Source organism: Enhydra lutris, unplaced genomic scaffold (assembly GCF_002288905.1).
Source record: "Enhydra lutris kenyoni isolate GAN:26980312 unplaced genomic scaffold, ASM228890v2 scaffoldscaffold111, whole genome shotgun sequence".
Taxonomy (NCBI): domain Eukaryota; kingdom Metazoa; phylum Chordata; class Mammalia; order Carnivora; family Mustelidae; genus Enhydra; species Enhydra lutris.
In genome coordinates, this window is record NW_019154195.1 from 894,403 (window position 1) to 906,716 (window position 12,314).

The 12,314-nt window shown below is 64.9% G+C and overlaps 2 protein-coding genes across 6 annotated transcripts; both read left to right on the forward strand.

Annotated features, from left to right (window-relative positions):
- Positions 1 to 1,536: 1,536 nt before the first annotated feature.
- LOC111139571 (zinc finger protein 628) lies at positions 1,537 to 8,593 on the forward strand. Of its 3 annotated transcripts, none has more exons than XM_022491890.1 (2): positions 1,537 to 1,642; positions 5,343 to 8,593. In XM_022491890.1, the coding sequence occupies exon 2, from the start codon at positions 5,348 to 5,350 to the stop codon at positions 8,468 to 8,470; it is 3,123 nt and encodes a 1,040-aa protein (XP_022347598.1). In that variant the 5' UTR covers positions 1,537 to 1,642; positions 5,343 to 5,347; the 3' UTR covers positions 8,471 to 8,593. The 3 variants fall into 3 exon arrangements, with proteins under 3 accessions (XP_022347598.1, XP_022347597.1, XP_022347596.1); XM_022491889.1 differs by lacking the exon at positions 1,537 to 1,642 and adding an exon at positions 1,768 to 2,435; XM_022491888.1 differs by lacking the exon at positions 1,537 to 1,642 and adding an exon at positions 4,686 to 5,099.
- Positions 8,594 to 9,304: 711 nt separating this feature from the next.
- On the forward strand, positions 9,305 to 11,764 carry LOC111139610 (N-acetyltransferase 14 (putative)). Of its 3 annotated transcripts, none has more exons than XM_022491932.1 (3): positions 9,305 to 9,359; positions 9,764 to 9,879; positions 10,662 to 11,764. In XM_022491932.1, the coding sequence occupies exons 2-3, from the start codon at positions 9,808 to 9,810 to the stop codon at positions 11,208 to 11,210; spliced, it is 621 nt and encodes a 206-aa protein (XP_022347640.1). In that variant the 5' UTR covers positions 9,305 to 9,359; positions 9,764 to 9,807; the 3' UTR covers positions 11,211 to 11,764. The 3 variants fall into 3 exon arrangements, with proteins under 3 accessions (XP_022347640.1, XP_022347641.1, XP_022347643.1); XM_022491933.1 differs by having other exon boundaries at positions 9,319 to 9,368; XM_022491935.1 differs by having other exon boundaries at positions 9,340 to 9,389.
- Positions 11,765 to 12,314: the final 550 nt, after the last annotated feature.

Genomic DNA, 12,314 nt, shown 5'->3' on the forward strand with positions numbered 1-12,314 from the left:
GACTGGCAGGTAGAGGGGGGCTGGCTGGGGCTCTGTTGGCACGGAGAGCTCCTTTCACTATTGCGGACCCCAATGGCCTGAGATGAAGCAGGTGGGCCTGGGTTCTCCCCACAGCCAGCTGGGCCATACATTCCACATCCACACCTTGACCCAGTGTGGAGTCCTCCATCTGGAAGCAACCTTAGGGAGTTGGGGAGCTCCAGAAGCAGGTGGTAACCAACACCCCCCCTTCGCCTCCCAGCCCAAACCTCCTAACTCTACCCGGGTGCCTGCAACTCTCGCCTTCCCCTCTCTATTCCTCAGAAGCTCAGAGCTCTGCTCCTGTGTCCCTGCCAGTCCCTGGGCAGCTTCCTTTCTGGCAGAGGAGGTAAAAGCTGAAGTGAAAGGGATGTTCAGGATAAGCTGGAATGCCAGGATTTCCATGCACGAGTTCACTGGAGACTGCAAAAGCCATCCTGTAGGGCCGGGCAGGTCCACATCTGCTCCGGTCACAGCTGACTTTGGGCCTGCCTGGAGGCCTTGGGAAACCGCCTGGGAGGCTCATTCAATGAAGAGGAGCACTTGCTTCCGCTCAGACCCTTGCTGGTTGCTGCGGATGCTCGGTGAGTCATGGCTGAGTGCGGCTGGGCCTGTAACAGGACCCCACCTAGCACGCCGGGTTTTCCTGCAGGAGTTGAGGAGGTGTGGGGTAGGAGCGGAGGGGCCTTTTGTTCCGACAAACAGCTGAGGCTAAGGGGGATTGTCCTGGAGCAGTGGTTCTCAACCAGGGGACATGTGGGGGAGAGAAGGTGGAGGCCCGGCCCAGGGAGGCTCCTGACCCCCCACGAGGCTCAGGATGGCCCTCACAACAAGGAACGGTCTGGCACAGATGTTACGAGTCCCATGGTTGAGAAACTGAGCTGGATGACCTGCAAGAGCCGGTATGGCTCAAAGCCTGAGGCCGTCCTGGGCTGTCGTGGAAAGGAGGGGTGGGGATCTGGGACAGCTCAGTGGTTCCCTAGGGTCCCAGGCCACGAAGGAGAGAAGGCATAGCTGGTTCGTGCGCAGACGCCCAGGAACCGCAAGCGCTGGGACCTCTGCGGGGCAGGAAGCTTCGTGGGCCTCAGTTTCCCCAATGGGGCAATTAGAGATCGGGGCTTGGGGGCCGGGCCAGGAAGCATCACAGCTCTGGCCGGCGAGGCCGTTCGCAAACCAAGGTGCCGCAGAGGGATTCTGGATAGAGAGGGAGAATCGATAGTCAAAAAAGGGAACAGGCCACCTCACGTCCAGGCCCGGCCTTCCCGGGCCTTGCGCTGACTTCCGAAACGACCGTGGGGGCCGGGCAAGAACTACAACTCCCACAATGCCGCGCGCCGCTTACGCTACGGAAGGAGCGACCACCGCCGGCCAACGGAGGGGCGAGGCGGGGCCTCGGCGCACGTGGCGTCGTGACGCGCCAACGGCGACGTCGGGGTTTGTGTGCGCGAGAGGCCGCCGATAAAGGTTGGGTGCCTCGCGCCGGGGGCTGTTGGGAGGGAGCGCGCCCCCGCCCCCCTCTCAGGCCTCCAATCTCGTCCCGCCGCTGCCGGGGCCCCGTCTTCCCGTCGGCCCCCGCGGGAAGGCCCTAGGTCTTCCCCGCTCATTCCCCCGGTCGGGGCCGCAGGTGAGAGACCGGAGGGGTGGGGGTGGGGGTGGGGGGAGGGACCGGAGGGCGGAGACGTTGGGGAAACGGCGAGCGTGAAACCGGAAGGGACGTCTTAAAGGGAAGGGCGCTACTTCACCTCCGACTTCCGTCCGCTAGGCGGGCTCCGCCCTCTTAAAGGGCAAGGGCTGCTTTTAGAGGGGCGGGTCAGGTTGTGCGTTCCCCGCGGCTTCCCGCTTTTTCTTCTCTAAAGACGGGCCCTCTTGTAGAAAGGTCGCGGACAGTGTCCCGGACATCGACGGGGTAGCTTCTGAGCCCTGGTGGCTTCGAAGCCCCCTCTAGCTTAGCTCAGCAAAGGTGGAGTTCGGTGGGAACTGCGGGAGCAGCCTCTTAAAGGGGAAGTCGGCCTGTTGGGAGGGTGTGGTCCGGCTTTGGGCAGGTTGGGTCTGGCTCGGCCCAGGGCGGACCGCTCTCGTTTAAGGCCTGCTCGGCCTTCCGAGAGGCACGTGCAGCTTCTCGTAAAAGGATTTGCTTCCATTTTAAAGAGGACGCTCATCGTATTAAAGGGAATCTTGATAGCCCCTCCAAAGGGGATGCCCGACCTTTTTCATTCAGGACACATCTTCGCAGGGCTCGCTCTGCCAGACGTTGTTTTAGGCGCTGGAGTGCGACAGTGACTAAGATGCCACTCGATTTAGCGGGCAGAGGGCTAGGGATGCTGCCGAGCGCCCCACAGCCCTCGGGGCAGGCCCCCGGCACTGGCCAGCCCCACATCTCAGCAGTGCTGAGCGTTGGAAACCCTGATGAGAAGCAGGTTGGGAGGTGATAAGTGCTGTAGAGAACAGGGAGTGTTGGAGGGGTGGCAAGTCTACGTCGGGGCCAGGGAATGCCTCTGCGGTGGCATGTCAGCAAGCACCCTGGCAGGAAGGGGGTGCTCCCTGGCGGGGTGCCTGGGTGGTGTGAGAGGCTAGCGGGAGGTCAGGGAGGGAGGCGGCCAAGGGCATGGGAAGTCTGCAGGCTCCTGCAAGACATCTGTCTTCTCTGAAGTGGGAGCTGTAGAGGCCTTTGGCAAGTTCCCCGCAGCCTCTGTGTGGGGCGCACACTGGGGTAGGGCTGGGAGCATGGAGATCTGTTTTAGGAGGGTGTTGCCGCTGCCTAGGAGGAAGGCCCTGGACAAAGGTGGCAATGGGGGACTCAGAGAAGTGGCCACATTCCAGATATGTTCGTGCTGGGACAGGAGAGCCCGCGGATGGGTTGGGCAGAGGTGGTGAGAGAAGAGGTGATGCCTGGGGAAGGGCCGAGTGGTTTTTTTTTTTTTTTTTTAATATTTTATTTATTTATTTGACATAGAGAGAGAAGCAAGAGCGAGCACAGGCAGACAGAGTGGCTGGTAGAGGCAGAGGGAGAAGCAGGCTCCCTGCCAAGCAAGGAGCCCGATGTGGGACTCGATCCCAGGACGCTGGGATCATGACCTGAGCCGAAGGCAGCCGCTTAACCAACTGAGCCACCCAGGCGTCCCCCGAGTGGTTTTTCAGGGAGGGAGATTGTGGGTGAAGAACGAGGCAAGTGGGAGTGAACCCCCCAAGTTAGATTTGGGGCATGGTAAGTTTGAGTTGTCTGTGGGGCGTCCGTATGGCACACTGTAGCAGAGGGATTAGAGTTCAGAGGAGGTGGGGTCAGATAGAGATACAGACTGAGATCTGAGAACGAGTGGGGGCTCCTTGGGAGACAGTGTGGATGAGGAAGAGGACAAGGATGGGCAGAGCCCGGGGCTCAGTTCACAAGTCAGGGAGGTGAAAAGGCACCAGTGCCCCAAGGTGAGGAGAGTAGGTAAGGAGCAGAGAACTTGCAGTTCAGCCCCGAGGAGGCCAGGAGTGGAGTCAGGGGAGGTGCATCTGAGTGATGCGGTTTGAGAGGGGAAAACGCACGCTTTTTGTTTTGTTTTCATTTGAGAGAAAGAACGCAGAGGGAGAGTGAAAGGGAGAAGCTGACTCCCTGCTAAGCCGAGAGCCCAGTGCGGGGTTTGATCCCAGGACCCCGAGATCAGGACCACAGCTGAAGGCAGACGCCTGACTGACTGAGCCACCCGGGCGCACTTTGACAGCACTTGGAGTTGCTTTGTTGCAAAAGGGGCGGGGAGAAATAAGGCCATAGCTGGAGGGGGTGGTAAGGTGAAGGGTTTTGTTGTTTGTTTTAAAGAGGAGAGATGCAGCTCGTGGATACACTGAAACAGTCTGGGAGATGAGGAAAAGTTGTAGGTGGGAAGTCAGAGTCCTTGGGCCAGCAGCAGGCAGGGGACGGGGTAGTTCTGGAATTCTCAGCTCAGCGCTAGTGGTGTTCAGTGCTGTGGAGGCCTGTCCTGTGCACTGGAGGGTGTCCAGCAGCATCCCTGGTCTCCCCTCACCGGATGCCGGGAGCACCAGCCCCTCCAGGTGACAGCTCGGGTCTCCAGGCATCGTCCCCTGGGATGGGAGAGTCATCCATTCTCCTTGACAATCACTGCTTTTGCAGTTGGAACATGGGAACGTCTCTTCTGCTTGCTTTTATGTTCTCAGTGGCAAGGTCACCTGCTACGAGGAGGAGGGGGAAGGATAGAGGTTTGAGGGGAGCAGAGGCACGTCCAGTACCACCTGCTGGGTGGGAGTGTGTGTGGTGAATGGACAGAGGAGGGCAGTGTGAGCGGTGCCGGGAACTTTGAGATGCTCGGGCAAGAGCGCAAAGGGAGACTGAAGCCAAGGCCGCCCACTGGCTCGGTCGGTAGAGTGCTCAGCCCTTGATCAGGGAGCTGTGAGTTCAAGCCGCACATCGGGCTAGGCATTACCTAAAAAATAAAATCCCGGGGCACCTGGGTGGCACAGCCGGTTGAGCAGCTGCCTCCTGGTTTCGGTGAAGGTCATGATCTCAGCGTCATGAGATCAAGGCCCACATCAGGCTCCATGCTCAGCGGGGAATCTGCTTGAGATTCTCCCCCCCTCTACCCCTCCTGCTTGTGCAGGCTGTCTCTCTCTCTCTCTCAAATAAATAAATAGATCTTTAAGAAAAATAAAATCTTAAAATAAAAAAATTTTTAAAAAGGGAGACTGCAGCCAGGCAGGAAGTGAAGATGTGGACGGGGTGGTGGGTGCAGAGCCATTATGGGTCTGGGGGAGGTTAGGGATCTTTGATTAATACCCACAAGGGAGAAGGTGAGCAGGATGGGGCATGGTGGAGGATGGAATGCTCGCAGGGCTTTAGTTACAGTGGCATTCGGAACTGGTGGGAACTGGTACTGAGGTGGGGTGGAAGATGAGGTTTTAGAGGAGAAGGGTCAAGTGTCAGACGCCAGGGTGCTAGAGAGACCCCAGGCTTCTTCAAGGACAGTGCCGATCTGTAGAGGGAAGGAGCTTAGTCCTAGGGGAAGTGCTGGGCCTCCTAAAGACCACGCACAGCTTTCTCAGACTTGTCTGGCCTGCAGGGGATGGCCAGCATCCTATGGCTGGTGAGCACTCCTTCCAATTTTCCAGAACTTTCTGTTTTCAGCACCTAAAGCCTTGCACTGGGGCAGACCCGGACCACTAGGGGCCCTGATCTTAAGGGAGTCTCCCTATCCCTGGCTGGGGGGCTGGGGTGGTCCTGTCTGCCTCTTCCGGGGCAAAGGTGTATGGCCAGGTTGAGAAGATGGGGTGTCTGGGTGGAGGTGGGGTGAGCTCCCGCCTTCCCCTGACCCAGAATCCCCCGCCAGGTGTGATGGTCGGCTCCCACACAGACATGGCACCCGCCTCTACCACCGAGGGGCCCGGGGAGAAGCCCGGCACCACGGCCCCCACCCCGGCGGCCCAGTATGAGTGTGGGGAGTGTGGCAAGTCGTTCCGGTGGTCATCTCGGCTCCTCCACCACCAGCGCACGCACACGGGCGAGCGGCCCTACAAGTGCCCCGACTGCCCCAAGGCCTTCAAGGGCTCGTCCGCCCTGCTCTACCACCAGCGGGGCCACACGGGCGAGCGGCCCTACCAGTGCCCGGACTGCCCCAAGGCCTTCAAGCGCTCCTCGCTGCTGCAGATACACCGCAGTGTGCACACGGGCCTGCGGGCCTTCACGTGCGGCCAGTGCGGCCTGGCCTTCAAGTGGTCTTCGCACTATCAGTACCACCTGCGGCAGCACACGGGCGAGCGGCCCTACCCGTGTCCCGACTGCCCCAAGGCCTTCAAGAACTCGTCCAGCCTGCGGCGCCACCGGCACGTGCACACGGGCGAGCGGCCCTACACCTGCGGCGTGTGCGGCAAGAGCTTCACCCAGAGCACCAACCTGCGGCAGCACCAGCGCGTGCACACGGGCGAGCGGCCCTTCCGCTGCCCGCTCTGCCCCAAGACCTTCACGCACTCGTCCAACCTGCTGCTGCACCAGCGCACGCACGGCTCCGCCGCCGCCCCACCGCAGCACGAGCCCGGCGCCAAGGTCTTGGTGTCGGATGCCTACTTGCACGCGCCCCCACCGCCGCCGCCGCCTGCGCCTCCCCCCGTGGTGCCGGAGCTCTTTCTGGCCGCGGCGGAGACCACGGTGGAGCTGGTGTACCGCTGCGAGGGCTGCGAGCTGGGCTTCGGCAGCGAGGAGCTGCTCCTGGAGCACCAGCCCTGCCCTGGGCCCGAGGCCGCCACCCCACCCCGGGACGGGCACGCCACCACGGTGCCCAAGGCAGACCCCGCCCCGCCGCCCTCCCAGTCCCCGCCGGCCCCCGCACCACAGCCCCCGCCTGCCTCCGCAGCCCCGGGCTTCGCCTGCCTCCCGTGCGGGAAGTCCTTCCGGACGGTGGCCGGCCTCTCCCGCCACCAGCACAGCCACGGCGCGGCCGGCGGCCAGGCGTTCCGCTGTGGCAGCTGCGACGGCGCCTTCCCGCAGCTGGCCAGCCTCCTGGCGCACCAGCAGTGCCACGTGGAAGAGGCGGCTGCCGGGCGCCCGCCCCCCCAGGCGGAGGCCGCCGAGGTCACCTGTCCCCAGGAGCCCCTGGCCCCAGCCGCCGCCGCCCCGCCCGCCGCCGCTGCCGCCGCGCCGGCGCCCGCCCCCGCGGGCACTGAGCGGCCCTACAAATGCGCGGAGTGTGGCAAGGCCTTCAAGGGCTCCTCGGGATTGCGCTACCACCTGCGGGACCACACGGGCGAGCGGCCCTACCAGTGCGGCGAGTGCGGCAAGGCCTTCAAGCGCTCCTCGCTGCTGGCCATCCACCAGCGCGTGCACACGGGCCTGCGAGCCTTCACGTGCGGCCAGTGCGGCCTCACGTTCAAGTGGTCCTCGCACTACCAGTACCACCTGCGGCTGCACTCGGGCGAGCGGCCCTACGCCTGCGGGGAGTGCGGCAAGGCCTTCCGGAACACGTCGTGCCTGCGGCGCCACCGGCACGTGCACACGGGCGAGCGGCCCCACGCCTGCGGCGTGTGCGGCAAGAGCTTCGCGCAGACCTCCAACCTGCGGCAGCACCAGCGCGTGCACACGGGCGAGCGGCCCTTCCGCTGCCCGCTCTGCCCCAAGACCTTCACGCACTCGTCCAACCTGCTGCTGCACCAGCGCACGCACTCCGCCGAGCGCCCCTTTGCCTGCCCTGTGTGCGGCCGCAGCTTCGTCATGGCGGCCTACCTGCAGCGGCACCTGAGGACGCACGCCCCCGCGCCCACGGCCGCCGCGGGCCCCGCAGCCCCCGCCGCCGGCTCCCAGCCCCCCGCCCCGCTGGCTGCCGCCCCAGCCGCGTCTGCCACCCAAGACGTCCACGTTCTCCCGCACCTCCAGGCCACGCTCTCCCTCGAAGTGGCAGGGGGCCCGGCTCCGGCCCCGCCCCCAGGCCAGGCAGCCCCCAACTCCCAGACTTTTCTCCTGGTGCAGACTGCCCAGGGCCTGCAACTCATCCCCAGCAGCGTCCAGCCCCCCACGCCACCGCCCCCACCGGCTCCCCCCAAGCTCATCCTGCTGCCCTCCTCCAGTCCTGGTGCCGGGAGCAGCCGCGGTAGGCAGGGCCCACTAGCAGCAGGAAAATCTGGCCAGGCGCCTGGAGTAGTATGGCTGCCAGGTCCTGGGGGACTGGGGGTTCAGAGCGGGGGCAACGCAGGGGCCAGCGGGGGAGGGCAGAGCCTCATCGTTCTACAGAATGTAGGGGGTGGGGAGGCAGGGGCACAGGAAGTGAGTGGGGTCCAGCTCCAGCCCCTCCGGCCAGCCCCCGAAGTGACCGCGGTCCAGCTCCAGCCAGCCCAGGAGGTGACCACGGTCCAGCTCCAGCCGGCTCAGGAGGTGACCACGGTCCAGCTCCAGCCTGTGGCAGGCCAGCTCTCCAATCCCAGTGGGGGGGCAGTGACCACTGAGGCCCCCAACCTGCTGGTGGTTCAGAGTGGTACGGCTGAGGAGCTGCTGGCGGGCCCTGGCCCCGGGGAGCCCGGTGATGGTGACGCCAGTACTGGCGTCGTCCAGGATGTCCTCTTCGAGACACTGCAGACAGACGAGGGGTTGCAGAGCGTCCTGGTGCTGAGCGGGGCAGATGGCGAGCAGACCCAGCTATGTGTGCAGGAGGTAGAGACCCTCCCCACTGGGCTGGCAGAGCCTCCTGCCCCAGGCCCACCGGGACAGAAACTGCTCATCATCCGCAGCGCACCGGCCACGGAGCTGCTGGAGAACAGCCCCGGTGGGGGAGGAGCTCCCACACTGCAGCTGCTGACCCCTCCACCACCCGGCCAAGCCTCTGCTCCAGTGGGCATCTCCACGGCACCCACCTCCCAGATGGTCCAAGTGGTACCCACTGGCGCTGCCCCCGGAGGCATGCCCCCACAGGGCCTGCCCTCTATCCAGATTGTCCAGACTCTGCCCGCAGTCCAGCTGGTGCACACATTTTGAAAAGAACCACTGGGTTCTTGAGGGCCCCACACAGAGACCCGGACTCCCTGCTTGGGCTGGACTGGGCTGGGCTGCACAGGGGGGCAGGGGAGCTGCGGGCTGGGCTTGCTAATAAAGACCAGAATCTCCTCTCCGCGGTTTTGTTCTCTTGGGGGCGGCTGCGGTGGGGGCAATGTCACGGCGGTAGCCACCGCTTGGGAGCTCGGAGTCTTACTCTCTATTGCTTCCTGGCTCTCAGGGGACTGACTTTGCGATTGGGAGCCAGACACTTCTAAGTGAGGTTCTGTTTGTTCTCCAAAAAGAGGAGGCGCGGTGGTCACTAGAGTGGGGAAGAGCGGGGATCTAGAATCCGGGTTGTGCCACTTGTTCGCTGTCAGTCACCCCACCGGTCCCCTCATCTGGAAAATGGGTGGGTGGGAATCCCTGTCCCAAAGGTCCCTGAGAGAAAGCCCAGGTGGCTTGGGTGGAGGTTCCCGGGGTCGGATCTGAGTTTGGGAGCCGGGAGCGCGGGACGCGGCCCCTCCCGCGAAGGCCGCAGAGCCAGGAGAACTGGTGCGCTCCGGTCGCCGGCCCCCACCCGCCTCGCAGCTTGCTTAGCAACCGCCATCGTGCGCGTCTCCTCTGCCGGCCGCGTAAGTACCGTCCTGCCCGGCCCCGCGACTGCTCCTCCCTCTGCCCCAACTCCGCCGGGGTCGCCGCTCCCCGCTCCGGTCCCTCCCCGGCCACCCGGCCACCCGCCCGCCCCGGCCAGGATGCTTGGCAACCGTCGCTAAGGCAGGGTGCGGGCCCCGCCCCCTTCGAGCGCGAGCGTGACGTCACTTCCGCAAGCGACCCCTTCCCGACCCTGCTGCCCCCACACCTAGTGGAAGGATTGAGGCGACCTGCGGAGGTTCTTGCGGTGCCTGCTCCCGCGACGCGGGTCGGGGACGCCTGTGGGGCAGGGAGCGTGGTCCAGGCCCTGGCTGTTTGGGGGCGGGGGGAGTTCCGCTGACTCCCCAGGGCAGCCCCGGAGCCTGGGAGGGAGCCCGGGCTGCGGGGTGTTGGCGTCTGCAGGGCTTTTGGGGGGAATTCGCTGAGCACCGCGGCGGGCAGAGCGGGGGGCGGGGCTTGGACCGGGGGACTTGAGAAAGGTCGCGGGGTGGAGGGTGAATCCCGTCCTGCCTGGAACCTCGCTCGGGGGCCCCGAGCGTCCCCAGTGTCCCCATCTGGACCCTGCTGCTGCTGGTCCCCATGCCTGGGGCGCTGTGGGGACGAGGGGTCCCTTCACTGACGCCGGCCTGCTTGTTTCACCAGGTGCACGCCTGCTCCCTCGGGGGCGCGGGAGCCTGGGGGCTGCCATGGCCCCCGGCCACTTGTCAGTGCGGGAGATGAGGGAAGATGAGAGACCCCTGGTGCTGGAGATGCTGAAGGTGAGAGCAGGCGGGGACGCCTCGTGAGTGGCTCCGACACCTGCCTGAGCAGCCGCGACTTCCGGAGCGGGATGCTTCCTCCCGAGAGGCTTCCTGGCTCGGTCCCTGACTTTCCTAGTGCCTTCTTCCTACCCTTGGGGGCAAAAAGGTTTTAGGGGCGCCTGGCTGGTTCAGTGGGGACCGCGGGGTCGTGAGTTCAAGCCCCACTTTGGGTGTAGAGATTACTTAAAAGTTTTCATAGCTGGAGGGCTGTGAGATGCGTGTGGCATCAGCTCTGTACCCCCTTTGCAGACTTCAGCCCACCCTGTGCCCACCCCCCGCCCGCCCACCCCCCCCCCCCCCCCCCCCCCCCCCCCCCAAGCCGCCCCCTTGGGCCTCGGCCTGGCGCTGGGTACCCCCCCCCCCACCCGCCGCCCCCCAGCGCCACCTCCTGCTGCCCAGAGAATGCTCCTCCTCGGAACTGGGCCAGTCCCCTGTCCTGTTCTGGGCTCAGCCTCACACCTGCAGCTCCCCTGCATCTTGTGTCCCCCACAGCTCCCACCTCACTCACTCGCCCAGGACCCAGTGTGCCGGACACTCTGCTTCCCGGAGCCCAGAGCAGACGCGGGCTGTTTCCTGCCTGTTCCAGGCCCCATCACAGCACCTTCGCTTCTCCTCCACCCCTTTGCCCCCGCCTGGGCACAGCCCACCCCCTCTCCTCTCCCTGGAGGTCCCATAGCACGGGGGCCCTGGTGGGAGGGAAGGCCCAGGACCCCGGCTCTGACGGCGCCTTCCGCCCGCAGGCAGGTGTGAAGGACACGGAGAACCGAGTGGCCCTCCACACCCTGACGCGGCCACCAGCCCTGCTCCTCCTGGCAGCGGCCAGCAGCGGCCTGCGCTTCGTCCTGGCCTCCTTCGCCCTGGCCCTTCTCCTGCCCGTGTTCCTGGCTGTGGCAGCCATGAAGCTGGGCCTGCGGGCCCGATGGGGCTCGCTGCCTCCGCCAGGCGGCCTGGGGGGCCCCTGGGTGGCCGTGCGTAGCTCGGGCGATGTGTGTGGGGTCCTGGCCCTGGCCCCAGGCTCCAGCGCTGGGGACGGGGCCCGGGTCACCCGCCTCTCTGTCTCTCGCTGGCACCGCCGCCGAGGTGTGGGCCGGAGGTTGCTGGCCTTTGCCGAATCTCGGGCACGGGCCTGGGCAGGCGGCATGGGGGAGCCCCGGGCCCGGCTCGTGGTCCCCGTGGCGGTGGCAGCGTGGGGGGTGGCGGGGATGCTGGAGGGGTGTGGCTACCAGGCTGAAGGGAGCTGGGGCTGCATGGGGTACACGCTGGTGAGGGAGTTCAGCAAGGACCTGTGACTCTGGACCGCGTGCGAGGGAGAGCACTGTGAGTGCTGACTGTGTGCAGGTTCTCCCTCGGTGGATGCCCAGCCTGCCCGGGGCCCAGATGCAGGTCTGCAGAGGACGAGACACCCCACCGCAGGCCAATGTCTGCCTGTAGCGTCTGAACTTTTCATAGAGGTCAACTGTCCAGCTCCCAGCCCAGATTTTGTCTGCACTGAGACGTCTCCTCAGTCTGGTGCCAGGGTTGCACCATTTGCGTTCCAGGCCCGAGCCCGGGAGAGAGAGATGGGGAGGAGGAGAGCGGGCCCGCCCTATGGGGTAGGACTTGTGGCAGGGGCACCCCAAGTAGGGACGAGGCCCTCCTGGGAGTGGGGAGGGGTTTACTGACTTCTCGGAGCGGACCAGCAGAGCCTTTGCAGAGGAGGGTAGCCAACCCAGAAGGAGGCCCTGGCCAGGACAGGGTGGGTGCCGGGCTGCCCACGCCGGGCCCCTTCCTGGAAGGTGAGCCGAGAGGGGCCCCCAGACCCATCTGGTTTTTTGCACCGATTGTTAATAAAGCTTGAAACTGCTGTGCGCAGAGCTTTCTCTCTGATGCCTTTTCCAGTCTGCGTCGGAGCGCGCCCCCCCACCCCCGGCCCCGTTCTGTCCGGCTTCTCTGTTTCCCGACTTGACATTAATTGTTGCTGGGGTGCTGGGCCGGGAGAAGGGGAGGCAGTGAGCTCACGGCAGCCCTGCTCCCTGCCAGCCCTCTGACTCACGCTCCCCATTACCGAATTTTTTCCGACTCACAGCTGCCTGGTGCAGAGTGGGGGGTGGGGGGAGTGAGTGAGTGTGAGTTTGTGTGTGTGAGTGTGCGTGTGGAGTCCCCCTCCCTCACCTTACACTCAGCGCTTAGTCCGCCTGCCCCCCATCTCCGGCTTCCCTGGGGTTCACCCAGTGCCCCCTTGGATGGGGGCCGAAGGGTTTGCATCCAGCCCCACGAGGGCCAGCCAGGAGGGCTTCCTCAGTCCCCTTTCCCAATCCAGGAAGTCCTTCCTGGTGTCGAGCTGTAAGCCCTCTTGCTGCCAGCCTGGATCCATGGTCCACCCGCTCCACCCTGGTCCCACCTCGTCCCCTGGC

Coding starts and splice junctions, on each gene's coding strand:
- LOC111139610 (XM_022491932.1), top strand. CDS start 9,808: ATGGCCCCCGGCCACTTGTCAGTGCGGGAGATGAGGGAAGATGAGAGA. Junction 9,880..10,661: donor TGGTGCTGGAGATGCTGAAG/GTGAGAGCAGGC, acceptor TTCCGCCCGCAG/GCAGGTGTGAAGGACACGGA.